We start from the raw sequence: 19,362 nt of genomic DNA, 5'->3' as shown, positions 1-19,362 counted from the left end.
AGGAATTAAATTAGGGAGCAGGGTTTTCACAGCAAAGGCTGTTGTCTGTGAGAACTCATCTGGACGGTAACCAGATCTTGGGGTTCAGAATTTAGCATCTGTACACATACCATCAGACCAACCTGTTGAGGTTTGGTCTTGCTGTCTATTGTAAGGCTAAGTGTGGGCTCCCAGGACCTGAAGTCTGCACGTAGTCCTGTGACCCTGTCCTAAGTTATTTCTGATTGGTAAATAAAGATGCCAACAGCCAACATCTGGGCAGAAGAGACTTAGGTGGGGTTTAGGTTTCCCGAGCTTGGGGTCAGACAAGAACCACCAGAGAGAAAGAAGGTGGAGTAGGAGTGATAAGCTGACATTGGTTAGTTAGAGTCATGAACACATGTCCTTGAGGGCTGGCCAGTTGGAGTTAAGAGCAGCCTAGATGAAACACAGTAGGTAATAACTCGGGCTTGTTGATAGGAAAGTAGATTCTAACAGCACAGAGGGTAGGTATTCTACCAAGCTCTTGTGCTGTTCACGGCTTATTTTATTTTATTTTATTTTATTTTATTTTATTTTATTTTGGTTTTTCAAGACAGGGGTTCTCTGTGTAGCCCTGGGTGTCCTGGAACTCACTCTCACTCTGTAGACCAGGGTGGCCTCGAACTCAGAAATCCGCCTGCCTTTGCCTCCCAAGTGCTGGGATTAAAGGTGTGCAGCACCACTGCCCAGCATCAAGGCTTATTTTATTTTATTTTTATTTTATTTTTTTATCTGTTTTTTATTATTTTTATTTTTTGGATGTTTTATTTACATTTTATATGTTGTCCCCTTACCCCATCCCCCACCCACCCATGAACCCCCTGTCCCCTCACCCCTCCTCCTTCTTCTCTGCAGATGTAACCCCTACCTACCCACCCAATCCCACCTCCCCACCCTCAAATTCCCACCCCCTGGGGCGTCCAGCCTTCATGAGGTCAAGGATCTCTTCTTCCACCTATGCCCAGCAGGGCCCTCCGCTCTTACATATTCAGCTGAAGCCATGGATCCCTCCCTAAGAGCTCCCAGGCTGGTGGTTTAGACCCTGGGAGCTGTGGTTGGTTGGTATTGTTGTTTTCCTCATGGGGCCACAAACCCTTTCAGCTCCAATGGTCTTCACTCTAACTCCTCCATTGGGAACCCCATGATCAGTTCAATGGCTAGTTGTGAGCATCTGCCTCTGAATATGTCAGACTCTTGCAGACCTCTGAGGAGATATCTATATCAGGCTCTTATCAGCATGCACTTCCTGACTTCCACATCAGCATCTACCTTTGGTGACTGCACATGGGATGGATATTCCGGTGGAATGGTCTTCAGACGGCCCCTCCTTCAGTTTCTGTCCCTCACTTTGTCTCCATATTTGCTCCCTTGAGTATCTTGTTGCTCCTTCTAAGAAGGACCGAATCACCCCCACTTGGACTTCCTTCTTCATGAGCTTCATGTGGCCTGTGAGTTGAATCTTGGGCATTTCAAGGTTCTGGGCTAATATCCAATAATCAGTGAGTGAATACCATGTGTATCCTTTTGTGATTGGCTTACCTCACTCAGGATGATAATTTCTAGTTCCAGCCATTTACCTAGGAAACTCTCGAATTCATTGTTTTAAATAACTGAGTAATACTCCATTGTGTAAATATACCACATTTTTTGAATCTATTCCTCAGTTGAAGGACATCTGGGCTCCTTCCAGCTCCTGGCTATTATAAATAAGGCTGCTATGAACATAGTTGAGCATATGTCCTTGTTATATGTTCGAGCATCTTCTGGGTATATGCCTAGGAGTGGTATAGCTGGATCCTCAGGTAATGCTATGTCCAATTTTCTGAGGAACCGCCAGACTGATTTCCAAAGTGGTTGCACCATCTTGCAGTCCCACCAACAATGGAGGAGTGTTCCTCTTTCTCCACACCCTCGCCAGCATCTACTATCACCTGAGTTCTTAATCTTAGCCATTCTGACTGGTGTGAGATGGGATCTCAGGGTTGTTTTGATTTGCATTTCCCTGACGACTAAGGATACTGAACACTTCTTTAGGTGCTTCTCGGCCATTCGAGTTTCCTCAGTTGAAAATTCTTTGTTAAGCTCTATACCCCATTTTTTAATAGGGTCATTTGGTTGTCTGGGGTCTAATTTCTTGAGTTCTTTGTATATATTGGATATTAGCCCTCTATCAGATGTAGGATTGGTAATTTAAATATAAAGGTTGTGTGTCCTTTATCCAGGAACTAAATGGTCAAAGGCAGGGTAGAAAACTTGGATTGGGATTGAAAACTTCTACAACACTAACCCCAAATGCTTCCCCCTTTTTGTCTAAATAAAAAGGCTCTTTTTCTCTTATAACAATAAACAGTGGGGCTTAATGTGGTAGGCATATAATCAAAACCTATAAAGGTCACATTAACATGTCTTAGACAGAGTTCTGGGTTGAAAGAGCAGACTAACACTTCCCAAAGCAGTTTCCCAGGGACGGGGCAGGGCTAGCCAGGGAGGCCCCAGCTGAGTGTACTCCTGCTGGCCTGAAAAGCCAGCGCCTATTGGGCCTACAACTTCCCAGAGCTGAGGAAGGGGTGGAATCCAGTGAGGCAGCTCCTGGAAGGCAGAAACACCTCTTCCTATGAAGCAAAACCAAGGGGCATAACAAACTGAACATAGACAGTCCCCCCCCCCAATACAGTTTAAATTAAAAAATGAAATCTCCATAGGGAGACTTAGACTAAATTAAAAAAAAAAAGTCTCCATTAAAAATGAAAACACTGTAAAAGAGGGCAATATGTTTCTGTTCTGACTGACAACAGACAAATAGGGATATGCTCAGTAACAACTGTAGCTCTATATATCCTTTCTAAGAAAGCTCAAACTGAAACAGACTTGGAAAAGGAAGAGACCAAGAAATTAGATGCTTGAGTAGAGGCCATAAAACAGAGGTTAGAAGATATTTTTAAATCAAAATAAAAAACCTTCAAAAGAATCCAATCTGAAACTTACAATGAAACCAAAAGAGGTAGTTTCAGATGAAAGATAGCCATAGGGTTATCAAAATTTAGAATGACAGCCCATAAAAATGCAATATATTGAATTAAGAATCCAGAGTCTACTTATGGATGCTACCTTACAGCAATATACTACAGTAGCTTATGTGTTTCATTTTGTACAATTCAAAGAATTAAGATGTATGCACACGTTGATACACCATACAACTGATACATATTCAGAATCCTAAAGGGCTTCTGCCTTGCATTCTGAAAAGGCTAATTCTGATATTGCATATTTACTAGAGATGATAGCTTTCTTGGAAACTCCTTTCAAACTTAAAAGTTGATGAATACATGCCTGTTATAGATATACCACACAATCCTACAGGACAAGCTATTGGCTGTTCAGCTTTCATTGACAAGTCAGTGAATAAATGGAGGGCAATGTTTACACAAACTTGAAACAGGAAATACTTGGAATAAGAATTACAATACCATGACCCTATTGCAGCAAGAGGGGAACAGAGAAATCAGCATTTGAATAATACAAGGGTAATCTTTGCAGTGCACAAAAACATTACATTCACAAAGAGTATGGAGAAATATACTTCAGATTCTAAAAGATCACAGCTATCAGTCTAGATTACTATACCCAGAAAAACTATCTGCCGTAGTAGAAGAGAGAAAGAACTTTGCATGGTACAACTAGTCTACCAAACCAACCCTGCTGTGAGCCTCCCGGCCTGGAAAGGGTAGTGGCAGAGGCACAGAGTAGGACTCTGGTGAATGGCTTAAAAGTTTGAAGGTCTCAGGGCTTTCTGGCTCTCTGACCTGTACTGAAATGCTGATGATAACTTTTAAAAAGTCCTAAAAACTTATTCTGAGGGTAAAAGACTGCAGGCTTAGGGGATTAACACCTGTAGCCTAACAGCAGAGGATTAGGCAATGTGGCCTTTGTTCTATCTCAGTAGAAACTGCTGGGCTCTAACTTATGCCTGCTAGTCTGAGGTCCCAGGAAGAAAAGACACTTAGAGGAGTTATTATAGTTTATTACTAAGTGTAAAAAGTTTCCTATGAAAGCTGTCTAAGGGGAAAAGCGGAAAGGTCTTAAGTGGGGAAAAGGAAAAAAATTCTAACAAGGGAAAAATTCTAAGGGAAAAAATTCTAGGTAGGGGAAAAGGAAGGGAAAGGACAAACAACGACCCTTTCTTTGTCTTTAGTATTTACACATCTTTCAGAGTACATGATCACATGTTACAAAGTTCATCACAAGTTCACACCAAAAATCAAATCATAAATTGAAGTAGAAGTTTACAACATAGAGTGTTTACATGCATATCTATTAGGAGTAACTATCTGGCTAATCATCCATCACCTGTCTAGCTCCACAGGTTCACTGAAGGTTTAAAACTATAAGAAATTAGTGAAGTTTGGTATAGAAAAACCCAGGCAATATTTTATCTTCTGTCCTAGCACCTATAATGAATTGTTAGTTCCCTTTTAGTGACCTTTGGTTAATTGTTTTACAACCTCTTAGAATGTGCTCTGAGTAGGAGATTGTCTGGTTACTATCTAAAAGCAATAAACTGATGACACCTGGGAGACTGGCAGAGTTCTCACTGCAGCTTTGACTATCAGAAAGGGACCTAATAGCAATCCCACTATAAAAGAGCTTAATAATCATTGATATAATTTTAGGAATTCTTACAGGATCATCATTAAGACTTAAGAAGTCGTCTATTTGTCTATATAGCATCACCACAAGACAGTACATCTTCGTGGATCTGCAGAGATCTGCTCCAAAGGGGTGTGCTATTGCTTAGTGATTGTTATATATGTTTAATAATAATAGAAAAAGCATATTAATAGCAGGAATCTTTCCTAAAATGAGTCCCTTACAGCCTTGCTCAATAAGGACTCACTTGTTGCAGATTATATAATAATCCAAGGCAAGCCATTTCAGGATGATCACCTGCTAGTTACTAGCTTGTCCCATTATGGCTCCTGACACAACCCTAAAGAGAATACTAGAAGCAATGCTTTGAAAAGAAGAGAGGTGTTACTCATAAGACTCTAGAAAGAAAACAAAAACAGAGTTACTAAAGCACAAAATATGAATGAGACCACAAACAACAACGGACCAAAATGACCACAACCAACACACATTTTTCAATAGTAACTTTGAACATCAGTGACCTCAACTGGCTAATCAAAGAACACAGGCTAGCAGAGTGGACTATGGAACAAAGGTCATCTTTCTTTGTTCTACAAGAAACTCACCTCAACTTTAAAGAGAGATACTAACTTGCAGTGAAAGGATGGAAGAAATTATTCCAAGCAAATGGAGCCAGGAGGCAAGTAGGTATTTCTAGCCTGACATCTGACAACCAGACTTCAAACTAGAAGAGCACTTCATTCTTGTCAAGGGAACAATTAGCCAAGAAAACATTGTAATACTAAATATATGTGTACCAAACCCCAGTGCATCCAATTTCATAAAAAGCATACAAGTGGAAACACAGACTAACACTATCCCAATAGTGGGTAATTTCAATACGCCACTTTCTCTGATAGGTCGCTGGACAATAACAATGATAATAAAATAGAATTAAATGATACCCCACGGACCTAACAGGTATCTCTACAGAATATCCCACCCAAACACTAAAGAATATACATTCTGCTCAGTGGCTCTGGACAGCTTTTCTAAAGTAGACCTCAGCCTGAGATACAAAATGAATCTGCATCCTGTCTGACCATAATGCAATAAAACTTAAAATCAACAGCAAACAAATCTCTAGTAAGTCCACAAGTCACAGAGACTAAACAAATCATTACTGAATGATGATGAAATCATGAAAGAACTTTTTGAAATTCCTGGAACTAAACTAAAACAACGAAACCTCTTGGGACACACTAAAAGCATCCATTTGAGAGAAATTCATAGCTCTAAGTGCCTACATTAAAAAAAAAATCAAGGCTGGAGCGATGGCTCAGCAGTTAAGAGTGCTGACTGCTCTGCCAGAGGTCCTGAGTTCAATTCCCAGCAGCTACATGGTGGCTCTCAATCATCTGTAATGGGATCCGATGTATATGAAGACAGCTGCAGTGTACTCATATAAATAAAAAATAAATAAATTTTAAAAAAAATCAGTATACAAATAAACGACTTAATGATGCAAATCAAGAATTTGGAAAAACAAGAACAAATCAAACTCAAATCCTGTAGATGGCTAGAAATAATAAAACATCAGCAGAAATTAATGAAATAGAGAAAAAGAATTAAAGACTGGTTCATTGAGAAGATAAGCAAGATTGACAGACCCTTGGCCCAACTAACTAAGAAATAAAGAACCCGAATTAACAGATTCAGGAATGAAGAAGGGAACGTTACAACAGGTACCAAGGAAATTTAAATATTATAAGGCAATAGTTTAAAAATCTGTACTCCATTAAATTGGAAAAATCTAAAAGAAGTAGATGAATTCTAGGTTCACATATGCCACAGAGGTTAAACTGAGATCAAAAACCTACCCAGTAAGCCGGACGGTGGTGGCGCACACCTTTAATCCCAGCACTTGGGAGGCAGAGGCAGGCGGATTTCTGAGTTCGAGGCCAGCCTGGTCTACAGAGTGAGTTCCAGGACAGCCAGGGTTACACAGAGAAACCCTGTCTGGGAAAACAAAACAAAACCAAAAACAAAACAAAAACCTACCCAGAAAGGAAGGAGAGGACTGACACAGTTGTTAAAACCCTTCTAACTAATAAGAATTCCAGGCACAGATGGATTTGCACTGGAATTCCATTAAAGATGCAGGGATGGCTCAAAATATGCAAGTCAATAAATGTAAAAAATCACAAATAAGCTTGAAGGGTTAGGGCTTTCTGCAGAGGATCCCACTTGCCCAGGAATCAAAGCCAACCAGTAACAAGTGGCTCCTCACACTAGAAAGCTTCTGTACAGCTAAGGAAACAATTGAGTGGGAGAGAATATTCGCTAGCTATACATCTGACAGAGGATTAATATCCAGAATTATAAAGAGCTAAAAAAATTAAGAAAACAATCCAATTTTTAATAAAAGGCTAAGAAATATCTCTAACTGTTTGCCATCTTCAATAATTAGAAAAATGCAAATTAAAACAACTCTGGGATTTAATCTCACCGCCAGTCAGAATGGCAAAGGGCAAAGGAACAACTGACAAGCACTGTGATCACTGAGAACCTCGGTCACTGGTGGTGGGAATGCAAACTGGTCAGCCACTCTGGAAAGTCCTGGGAAGAACTGTCAAAAAAACTAAATCTATTTTAAGACTCAGCTGTACCACTGGTGAAGGACTCCACATCCTAGTCCACAGACATCTGCTCAGCCTTTTCAACGCTGCTGCTGTAGTAACGATGGCCAGGAAATAGAAACAATGTACCAGTCCTCAGGAAATGGAAACAATGTACCAGTCCTCAGGAAATGGAAACAATGTACGCGTCCTTCAAACAGATGGTGCAAATGTGCTACACATGCACAACAGAATAGTATTCAGCAGGAGGAAAAGGAAAGCCGTGGAATTTGCAGGTAATGGACACATCTTGGAAATTGTATATGTACATATACATAAAATATCCTAGACCCAGAAAGACAAACACCGCTGTTCTCTCTCACCTGTGGTTTCTACATCCATATCTTCAGATAAGTAAATAACCTGGAGTAACCACAGACCAGGAAAGTAAAAAGGAGAGGAAGGGGAGCTCTAGCGAGGGAAACACCAGGAGACATGAAAGGGGAAACGGAAAACAACAACAACAAAAACAAGGAGAAGGCTTTAACTGGGGAAGGACCAAAGGCAACAATGCAGGAGAGGGAGAGAAGAGGAGCAAAAAAAAAAAAAAAGACGTTTGAAAAAGACACAGAGAATTGTTACATGTGATAATGTGATACACACAATGTATAATAGAATACATATATAATAGAATACATACATGTGGCTTAAAGGAACTGGCTCCAGTTAGGATGCTAATACTCCTCCCAAGAGTCATAGACTGTCTAATACAACCCCTAGTACCTGGCATGAGAAACCTTTTCAGGGGAGCAAAAGAGACTCCCCAAAACAATACAGCCTACTGCTATTGCCCTTGGCTGCCTCCTAGAAGTTGGAGGTAAGTCTCTATTGCTGAAGACACCGCGTGCTTTGGACAAAATATGTGAGCTAGACCTGACCCGAAAGCTTCCTCTCCGAGCACTAGCTTTTATCATAGTTGAATGAGGCATACAAGCACCTAAGGGAAGAAAGCAATCAACAGACCACCTACCTGTGGTGTCTTTGAGCCATAACAAGGACCTACTGGCAAGGTAGCCATCCCTACATGTGCAATGTCACGGCAGTAAATCGTGATGGCTATGCTTGGTTGTCAACTTGACTACATCTGTCAAGTGACAAGGGAAGGTGCTAGCTTTGAGTGGGGCATGGAACAGGAGAAGGCTCTTCAACAGGTCCAGGCTGCTCTACCACTTGGACCGCATGATCCGTCAGACCTGGAGGTACTTGAATTGGCCTTGAAGTGAGTGGCAATCAGAGATGCTATTTGAAGCCTTTGGTAGGTCCCTATAGGTGAATCACAGAGGAGATCCTTGGTACTTTGGAACAAGGACTTACCATCCTGCAGACAACTATTCTCCCTTAGAGAGACAGCTCTTGGCTTGCTATTGGGCCTTAGTGGAAACTCGAACTTTTGACAATAGGTTACCAGATTATCATGTGGCCTGAGCTGTCCATCCTGATCTAGGTATTATCTGACCCACTGAGCCATAAAGTAGGATATGCATATTAAGCATCCATTATCAAATGTATTTGGTCATGCCTGAGCAGGTCCTGAAGACAAAAGCAAGGTACAGGAAGAGGGTGCCCAAATTGTTTGTTTTCTACTCCTGTTCCAATGGGGTCTACTGCCAAGCACGCTGCTATAGCCTCATGGGGTGTGCCCTATGATAGACTGACTGAGGAAGAGAAGGCAAAGGCCTGGTTTACTGAGTTCTACACGTTCTGCAAGCACCACCCAGAAGTAGATAGCTGAAGCATTGCAACCCCTGGGATTATCCCTGAAAGGTGCCAGTGAAGGAAAAATCTTCACAGCGGGCATAACTCTGGGTAGTACACATAGTTGTATATTCTGCCTGTAAGACTCATGGTCTGTAACCAATGGATTGGCTGGATGGTTGGGGACTTAGAAATAATATGATGGTAAAATTGGTGAGAAAGACATCTGGGGAAGAAGTGTATGGCTAGACCTCATCGAATTGGCAAAGGGTGTAATGATAATTGTATTCCATATAAATGATAATCAAAAGGTAACTTCAGGAGAGGAAGAATTCAATAATAAAGTAGATAGGACGACCTGTTCATTGGACAGTCAGCCTCTTTCCCCAGCATTCCCTGTCATTGCCCAACGGGCACATGAACAGAATAGCCATGGTGGCAGAGATTGGGGTTATACATGGATTCGATAACATGGACTTCCACTCACCAAGGCACCAGTGACCTGGTGGCAAGTTGACTACATTGGACCACTTCCTCTGTGGAAAGGATAATGTTTTGTCCTTACTAGAGTAGATATTCATATTAGATATGGGTTTACCTTTCTTGAATGTAATGCTTCTGCCAACACTACTGATTATGGAATTACAGAATGCCTTATCCACCATCATGGTATTCTACAAACTTCTGCTTCTGACCAAGGAACTCATTTGACAGTTCAAAGAAGTTTAACAGTGGGCCTGTGCTCATGAAATCATTGGCCTTACCATGTCCTCTACCACCCTGAGGTTGTTGGCTTTACAAAGTAATGGAATGGCCTTTTGAAGACACAGTTACAGTGCCATGTAGCAGGGAGGGAGTAGGGAAGCCGTAGCCTGGAGGGCTAGGGCAGGGCTCTCTAAAAGGCAGTATGTGCTTTGATTCATCTTCTAATGTATGGTATAGTTTCTTCCATAGTATGGTGGTTGGAATATGCTTCGCCCATGGGAACTAGCACTATTAGGAAATGTGGCCTTGTTGGTCTCTGTAGTGTTGGGCTTTGAGGTCCTGTGCTCAAGCCCCACCCACTAAAAAAGAGAGACCCTCTCCCTGGCTGCTGCCTTCAGATGACAGTTTCCTGCTGCTGCCTTTGAATCAAGATGCAGAACTCTCAGCTCCTCCAGCACCATGTCTTCCTGGATACTGCCAGGCTTCCTGTTCAGATAATGGACTGAACCTCTGGAACTGTAAGCCAGCCCCAATTAAATGTTGTCCTTTATAAGAGTTGCCTTGGTCATGGTGTCTCTTCACAGCAATGGAAACCCTAACTAAGACACACAGCCAGGATTCTTGGGTCTACGAATCGGGATGAAAGGGGGTGGGGGAATTTCACTCATTCTCATCCCTACTGACCCACTTGGAAAATGTTTGCTTCCTGTTCTTAGTAACTTAAGCTCTGCTGACCTAGAACTTTGGTTCTAGAAGTGGGAATGCTCCTGCCAGGGAAGACAACAAACATTCCACTCAACAGGGGGAGCTCAGACGTCACCACAGCCATTTTGAGATTCTGATGCCCTTAAGGCAACAGCTAAGAAAGGAATAACAGATTACAAGAGAAATCCAAATTATGAAGGAGAAATTAGAATGCTTCTCCACAATGGAAGTAAAAAAGGTCATAACCTTTTGGATTTTAGGAGATCCTTTAGGACATCTGTTGTGCTACCATGTCAATGGGAAACTATAACATCTCAAACCAGGCAGGATGACAAAGAGCACAGTCTTCAGGAATAAAGGTATGGGTCACTCCTCCAGGAAAAGAATCAAGACTTGCTGAGGTGCTTACTGAGGTTGGAGGAAATACAGAATGGGTAACACAGAAAGGCAGTTATAAATACCGTCTCAGGCCATGTGATCAGTTGCAGAAACAAGAATTATAATTTACATTAGTGTTTCTGTCATATTTTGTTAACTGTGTGTACTGGCTGGTTTTGTGTGTCAATTTGACACAAGCTGGAGTTATCAGAGAGAAAGGAGCCTCTTTTGAGGAAATGCCTTCATGAGATCCAGCTGTAAGGCATTTTATTAATTAGTGATCAAGGGTGGGTGGGCCTATTGTGGGTGGTGCAATCTCTGGGCTGGTAGTCCTGGGTTCTATAAGAAAGCAAGCTGAGCAAGCCAGGGGAAGCAAGCCAGTAAGTAACATCCCTCCATGGTCTCTGCATCAGCTCCTGCTTCTTGAGTTCCATTCCTGACTTCCTTTGGTGGTGAACAGCAATGTGGAAGTATAAACCGAATAAACCCTCTCCTCCCCAACTTGCTTCTCGGTCATGATATTTTGTGCAGGAATAGAAACCCTAAGACATTGTGTTTGTACAGACACGTGTTCTCTTTCCTTAATTTCCTTATCATATAATGCAACAGAGATAGTATCAGTGGTTATTGTTAGGTCTCATACCCTGTACAAATGGCTGAGGTACCTATAGAACATTATCAAAGCAGATCTGGCTGCCAGGTTCTCCCAGCATCCCTCAGTTCCTACCTGTTACAGTATGGCTGGCATACCCCACTCCCTATCTAAACTTCTCCAGCCCAGAGGCTGGGATACCCTTCCTCCAGCTCCCTTTTGGTTTAACCTTTACTCTCCTGAACTTTTGGTACACCATATCTAGGGGCATTCATATCCTTCCTTTTTAGTTTTTTGTTCAGCTATCATACTAAGATTTGAGACACTAAAAAAAGTCCCTCAAAGGACACTGCCACCTATTCTAAAATATATAATGCATTTGTGGTTGTTTGTAGATAGTTATATTGTGTCAGGCATAATTGTGATTTGTTTGCTTTCATTTGGAAATTAAGCATGGCGTAAGGAGACATGATTGTGTGTCAAGTGGGCAAGGAGTGATCTTACGATGGCTATTCTTGGTTGTCAACCTTACTACATTTGGGATCAACTAAAAACCCAATTCACTGGAAGTTTCTGGTAGTGTCATGTGATACAGACTCACATGGTGTTTTGCTGAGGCAAGATCCACGGGACGACACTGATGTTTGGAGGGAATATAAATAGGACTCAATGGACAGTTACTGCGAGCTCGAATAGCTAGGTGTGCAGCTTTTCTTTGGTTACATATCTTCGCTGATCTTCTCTTCATTGAGAGACGCACTACGGAGAACTTCTCCTGGCGACCCTGCTGGTTCTGGTAGGCCCCTCTGACTCATGCCAATTCAGTGGAGGCCTGGCTGTTTCTGCTAGATCGTGCCACTGCTGCTGATTCTTTGGCATCCTGACACTACTCAACTGGACTGCTACTATCCTGACAAATGTAGATTGGAATCACCCCAGAGGAATACTTCTAAACAGGTCCACATCCCCTTGTCCTATTTACCATCTTCTCTCCCTTAACTTTGGCTGGTGGGCTAGAAGGGGAGGCCAAAGTGTTTGAGAACTCTTATTAAAAGTAGATTTAGGCCGGGTGGTGCACACCTTTAATCCCAGCACTTGGGAGGCAGAGGCAGGCGGATTTCTGAGTTTGAGGCCAGCCTGGTCTACAGAGTGAGTTCCAGGACAGCCAGGGCTACACAGAGAAACCCTGTCTCGAAAAACCAAAAGAAAAAAAAAAAGTAGATTTAGGCCGGGTGGTGGTGGTGCACACCTTTAATCCCAGCACTTGATTTCCGAGTTTGAGGCTAGCCTGGTCTACAGAGTGAGTTCCAGGACAGCCAGAACTACATAGAGAAACCCTGTTTCGAAAAACCAAAAAAAAAAAAAAAAAAAAAAAAGAAAAAAATTAGTAGGTTTAAAAAAAAAATCTAAGCCTACAAACTGTGCCCACCTGTGAGGAATTTTAGTTAAGTGGATCATTTGTGGCCCTTGACTCTGGGCCACACTTTCTGGTGGCAGCCGATATAGAGGACAAGGAAAAAGCTTTTCCTTTTTGCCTGCTTGCCCTGGCTCATTCACTAGCTTTGGGGCCTGCTATGTCAGGATTACGACTGAAGACCAGCCTGGTGGTCTAAACAACTATTCATATGTTTTATTGGTATTGGTTCTGATCCTCTAGAGAATCCCTATGCACACAGTAACCAGCAGCTGTCTAACTGGACAAAGTCCAGATTAACAGGAAGGAAATGACGCTGGTACTGGAAACGCAGTCAACTCCACATGGCTAGGGAAGCCATGGATCTCGGAGGAGAACCTACAACTGTCACTTCACAATTACCTGCCGAATCCTTAACCAAATTCTAGGTACTTATCCTCATACCAGCACATAAGAGTATATATCTTGACCTTCATCAAAGAAGATCCTTTTGCAACAGCAGGAGACCATTACAGAAAGCCACAGTGGTCAAAATGCACAGGGTACAGACATGAGGTGTCCATCCCCAGCTGATAAACCTATAACACAATCCTTGCACCTATAACACGATCCTTTACCCCAGGTATCTTGAAGTCAGTGAGCCAGGATTCAGCCCCAGGTCTTCAATTCCCTTAATACTCAGGGAACATGATAGGAAAAAGGGGTGGGAATTGTAAGAGCCAGGAAGTTGGCCTTGAGATTGTGACTTCTCATAAATCTCAACATGGCTGCCTTAACAAGACTGGAACAATTCCAGTGACATTTGGCATCCCAAGGTAGATGGAAAGAATCTTATTCCCACCCCTAAATGAAGATCTATGGGCATTTATGTATGTATGTATGTATATGTATATGTATATGTATATATTTGTTTTTTCTAGACAGAGTCTCTGTATAGGCCAGGCTGGCCTTGAACTCAGAGATCCGCCTGCCTCTACCTCCCAAGTGTGGGGATTAAAGGTGTGCACCACCACGCCTGGCCACAACGCTTTGTATTTATATGCTCATTTCTTTGTATGTATAGGTAATAATAACGATGAAATAAAAGACCTTGAGTTTGAAAGGGAAGAATGTGGTCAGACATGGGAGGGGTGGGAGAGGGAGGGAAGAAATCATGTTATTATATATCAATTTTAAGAACTCTATGAAATTCTCAAAGAATAAACAAAATCATTGTTTAAATAATAAAAAAATTATGTGTATGACCCCTTGGAACTGGGGTTACAGGTGGCTGTGAACCACCTGTCCTGGACTTCTGCAAGAGCAGGAAGTTGCTGGGCAGTGGTGGCGCACACCTTTAATCCCAGCACTCGGGAGGCAGAGGCAGGCAGATTTCTGAGTTCGAGGCCAGCCTAGTCTACAGAGTGAGTTCCAGGGCAGCCAGGGCTACACAGAGAAACCCTGTCTCGAAAAACAAAAAGAAAAACAAACAAACAAACAAACAAACAAAAAAGCAGGAAGTAGTCTTCCAGCCCCCCTTTGGCTTTGCTGATTTACTGTTTCTAATCTCTGTAAGTTTTTACATGGTTCCCATTCAAAAACCATGTAATCTATTACCATGTGATATGTTCTATAGGTACTTCATGTAATTTTGGCTTCTTTACTCCAGGTATCTTGAAGTCAACCAGCCAGCATTCAGGCCCAGATCTTCAACTCCAAAGTCCAACCCAGTATGTCAAATAGGGGCAACTGATCTATGCTCTGATATCTAACAGAATTAAAGAATGCTTGGGACTGGGGTTGGAGCGATGGCTTAGCAGTTAAGAGCTCTAGTGGTTCTTCCAGAGGATCTATCTGGGTTCAATTCCAAGAACCCACACGGCAGCTCACAACTGTCTGAAACTCCACTTCCAGGAGATCTGACCTCATCCAAATATACATTCGGGCAAAACACCAATTTACATAAAAAATAAATAAATCACTTTTAAAAAGAGAGGGAGAATGCTTGGGACTATTTCTACTTTTCATAAAAATATTTTCAAGATCATTCGAGCAGGGAAAAAAATATGGTTTGACACAAAGTACAAAGTAATCAAATTAACTAAATTAAAAAGCCCGTTGACATATTATGCCTATAATTTCTGCAGTTCACCAGTTACCTGGGAACCCCACTAAAAGGTTATTGGCTTCTAAATTTGAATTTCAGTGAGCGAGGAAGCAGAGGGGAAGGCTATGTCCGACAGCAGTACTTAGTGACTGTTTCAAAATCGTCTTATCAGAGTTGTTACATCAACAGTGCTTAAAGCCCATGTTGGACGGGTTTTTGATTAGTCTTAGTAAAATTTAACTTTCATTCTCCCTGTAATGAGGTCTTTGCCCCGAGAGCACATAATGATGAAACCAATGCCTGAGGCAGATTGAATTCGTCTAACCTAACTGTGTCTGGGTCGGTTTGTCTGTCTGTCTGTCTGTCTCTCTCTCTCTCTCTCTCGTGCAAAAGTTGCATTTGTTGAGAACTGGATGTTTGGACAGGGGCTCAGCTCTTAAGAGCACTGGGGTTTCTTGGAGAGGACCTAGATTTGGTTCCCGGCACCCACATGGTATTTCACAACTGTCTGCATCTCCAGTTCCACGTGATCTAGAGACGCCTTCTGGACGCAGTAGGCATCAGACAAGCACATGGAACAGACACAATACAGGCAAACCAGCCGTACCTTTAAAAAAAAAAGAAAAAGAAAAAAAAAGGTTAAATAGGACAAGGGGCGAACACATCAGTGGTCTGGGTTTCTAGAACACGCTCCTGTTAACCTGAGGGGCCGGAAGCCGGCGTCGTCGGCTTGCACACCTGTGTGAGCACAACGTCGTTTAGCGCCCCGACAGGAGAACTCACTCGAAACCGCAGGCTCCACAGCGGCCTGAGGGACTGAGGCTCACCGGAGGATGTCAGGCGTCCAGCCCTACCGCTTGCCGAGTGTACGCAGGCGCGCTCCAAGCCTCACGGGCGCGCCAAGGCGCCACGCAGCCGCAGTGGAGGCCCCGAGCGCCGGGAGCGGGGCGTGGACTAGGCGGAGTTAGCCCCCAGGCGCGCTGACGCAATGGCCGGCGGCGGAAGGGTGCGGACGCGCAGGCGCGGCCGGGGCTCGGACGATTGGGAGGCGGGGCTACGCGTGCGTGTTGAGAGGCCCGGCGGTGGCGGCTGGCGGCGGCAGCTGTGAGGGGGTTCCCGGAAGATGGTGCTGATTAAGGAATTGTGAGTGGGTCGGTGGGCTCGAGCGAGGCTCCGGGACGCGGGCTGGGGAGGATCGGTGGGCTCAGCGTGGAGGGTGCCCCCGAGTAGCTGTAGACCCCTTTCTGGAGCCTCAAGGCCCTGTGCGGTGCCGCCGCCCTCCGCAGTCAGCGCCGGGCTCGGCGGTGCGGTCAGGGCTCCCGGGGGAGCCGGGTATGCCTGGCGAGGGGTCGCCCGCAAGTTCGAGCCCGTCCCCCCTCAGGCTCAGTGAACCCGACTCTAGATCATGCCCCTGCGGTCGATCTCAGACCCCTCACCTCTAAGATGGGCGACACCGGCCCCACCTGCTTCCCTGGGTTCCGTGCGGCGTTAAACACATGGTGCTTAACATGGCAAATGAAGACTTTTCCCAGATGCATCAGACTGGCTCCGTCATTTTGTTGAAAAGTTGTGGCTTTCCTGTCTCCTTAGAGCCACGAACATCACAGGAAACCGTGGTGGCAGGGAATGTTCATCTGTCATACCTGAGTCGGTGTCCCTTGAGCAATTTCAAGTGTGACCCATTTTGTTGTCGCTCTTCTTCTCCAGCCCTAATTTCATTACAGATTCTTAAAAGAAGAAAAAGCCTTAAGCTAGCTGTCTAGACTCCTTGTCTGTTTTAACGTCAACCTCGTAAAAATTACTAACACTAACGGAGTCCCTCTACTTAACACTGCTCAGATTCTGTTTTCTGCTCATATGTAATTTTTTTTCTTGCTCATTCCAGTATTTCAAGACCCCTTGCTGTTCCTCTGTGCTCTGTATGTAGGCTTAACTCTGCATATTAAGTGTTCCTTCTCTTTCTGCTGACTCAAATGCTTTTTCCTCAAATCAGTAGCTCACCTTCCAGGTCTTGGGAAGTGTGAATTATTTGTCTTTCTTAGTGTTCTCCCGACATTGCATACTATACTCACTCTGATACCTCCAGCTTTTGGAGCAGGCTTTAGTACGTAGCTGATATTCAGCAAACAGTTGGTGTTTTTAAAAGAAGTTTTGTCTATTTTTCTGTGTATAGGTGTTTGACTGCATGTGTGTCTATGTGCTACACTCGTACAGTACTCTTGGAGGTAATAAGAGGGCATTGGATCCCCTGGAACTAGAGCAGGTAGTGAGCCACCATGCAGGTGCTGGGAACTGAACCCAGTTCAGTTTCTCAAAGAGCAGAAAGTCCTCTTAGCCACTGAGCCATTTCTCCAAGCCCTTCAGCAAACACTTGTTAAATGAATTGATGACGATTCTTTCTTACTTTCAGGAGAAATTTATTTTTGGTTTTTTTCGAGACAGGGTTTCTCTGTGTAGCCCTGGCTGTCCTGGAACCCACTCTGTAGACCAGGCTGGCTTCAAACTCAGAAATCTGCCTGCCTCTGCCTCCCAAGTGCTAGGATTAAAGGCGTGTGCCACCACAGCCCAGCACAGAAGAAAATTTTAAATTAGATTTGTATGGGTTGCGTGTGTACAGGCTGATGCCACAGAGTGCTTTTGGAGGTTAGGGGACAACTTGCAGGAGACAGTTTTCTGCTCCCATTAGGGTCCTGCACCTGGAACTCAGGTCATGCTTGGTGGCAAGTGCCTTTGCCTGCTGGGCCATCTGTGGCCTGGAAAATTACTACTTTCTGTTAGTGACAGGGAGTCTGAGAAAAGGTATACCTTTGCATTCTGCTCAGAGCAAAGATTTACATCTAAAGCATAATCATAGTACTGAACTCTGAGCTTATGAAAACCTTCTTCTAAGTAATTTTAATGTATCTTGCAAGCATCACCTAATTTATCATTCTAGTGGCAGGTAGTAAAACAGGAGAATATGAGATAGACAGGAATTGACTTACCCCGAGCCACACAGCAAGAGAAATGCTCGACTGAATGAAAATGAGACATTTAGTGGTTTTTAATTGAGTAACCCTCTGACAGTGTGTCTGTGTACCTCAGTAGATGTCTATGGAGGCCAGAGGCACTGGATCCAGTCGGAGCTGGTGTTAGAGGTGGTTGTGAGTTGCCTAATGTAGATGCTAGAAAGTGAACTGAGGCCCTCTGCAAGAGCGATACCTCTGCCATCTCTCCAGTCCTGTGTCCTGCATATCTTTACTTTATGAACGAAGGTAGCAAATGATGTGTATCTAACATCTAATTGTTTTCATGAAAGCCTCTTAGCTTTTTTTCTCCTCTTAGACTTAAGATAAAGACAGTTTACTGTTAGCGTGTCTACGTCCAACTCAGCGTTGTACACAGTGTGAGTGCTCAGCTCCATGCAAACAGTGACTAGGTGGTTTCCATGTGGTAAAGTAAAATACTGGGGCAGTTTCAGGGCCAAGTGTGGTGTCACATGCCTTTAATACTAGCACTGGGAGAGGCAGGTCTATGCGAGTCCCAGGGCAGCCAGGGCTACCCAATAAGACCCTGTCTCAAACAAAACAAAAGAGGAAATGACTTTCAGGGTAGGCTTGTCTCTTCTGTCACAGAGCAATGGATTTCGTCGTTAGTGTAAGAGTCTTGGTTTTAAAGCATTTGTTGGTTCTATTTGGAAAAACACTGAGGATTTTAGAGTAGTCTGTGGATTTGATTTGTCCTCCTAAATGCCGTAACCACTTTTATTTATGAAAGATTGAAACTTTAGTGATGACTCCCTCTCCTCCATCCCTTCCTCTACAGTCTTGGCTCAGTCCTTTGGTTACTCTTGAAGTACTCCCTAGAAGTGCTTCCTAGAAAATCTCTTTCCCAGCTACCTACAGATAATCTATCTCTGGAGATCAGCCACAGCTGTGTCACTCTTGGGGAAATCCTCCAGCGTTCTTATTGCTTCATTAATGAACTCTTCTTTTTTCTTCTTTAATGACAAGGTTTCTCTGTGTAGCCCCGGCTGTTCTGGGACTTACTCTGTAGACCAGGCTAGCCTCAAACTCAGAAAACAGCCACCTTCTGCCTCCCGAGTGCTGGGATTAAAGGTGTACACCACCACCGCCAGGCTGAATTTACTAGTTCTTTATTCTGTCCTTAGAGGCTCTGAAAAGTGGGTTCCACCCTCGATCCCTCTCACTGCAGTTTCTCCAGTTTATGCACTGTGTAGTGAGACAGACAGTTAATGCGCATTGTATTGGAGAGGTGGGGGTGTTCGTTCTCCGAGAGAAATACAAGTTTGGAACTTTTCTAACTTGAGTGGTCCTGGTGTTTAGATAACACTGTTACACAGGGTGATTGTGACCTATAGTGGGGAGGGAGTAGCAGGAAACCTGCTTTATAGAAATAAGGGATTTCTTTGTGAAAAATCTGGAGGTAAAAAATGATGCTCTGATAGAATCAACGCAGCTGT

At 43.4% G+C, this 19,362-nt stretch overlaps 1 protein-coding gene across 4 annotated transcripts in view; it reads left to right on the top strand.

Moving 5' to 3' along the window:
- The first annotated feature begins 15,947 nt into the window (after positions 1–15,947).
- Positions 15,948–19,362, top strand: part of Pitpnb (phosphatidylinositol transfer protein beta) — a 51,637-nt gene continuing 48,222 nt past the window's right edge. For 3 of the 4 annotated variants that reach the window (XR_003712648.1, XM_028777375.1, XM_028777376.1), the window contains exon 1: positions 15,948–16,043. Coding sequence is in view for 2 of the 4 variants with exons in the window: in XM_028777375.1 (XP_028633208.1) it covers positions 16,024–16,043 (20 nt within the window). In the remaining 2 variants the exon portion in view is untranslated. The remainder of the gene's footprint in view (positions 16,044–19,362) is intronic. The other variant, XM_028777377.1, reaches the window with a different exon arrangement.

Source organism: Grammomys surdaster, unplaced genomic scaffold (genome assembly GCF_004785775.1).
Source record: "Grammomys surdaster isolate TR1022 unplaced genomic scaffold, NIH_TR_1.0 309, whole genome shotgun sequence".
Lineage (NCBI taxonomy): Eukaryota > Metazoa > Chordata > Mammalia > Rodentia > Muridae > Grammomys > Grammomys surdaster.
The sequence above is the reverse complement of the archived record's forward strand: the minus strand, read 5'-3'. Positions and strand labels throughout refer to the sequence as shown.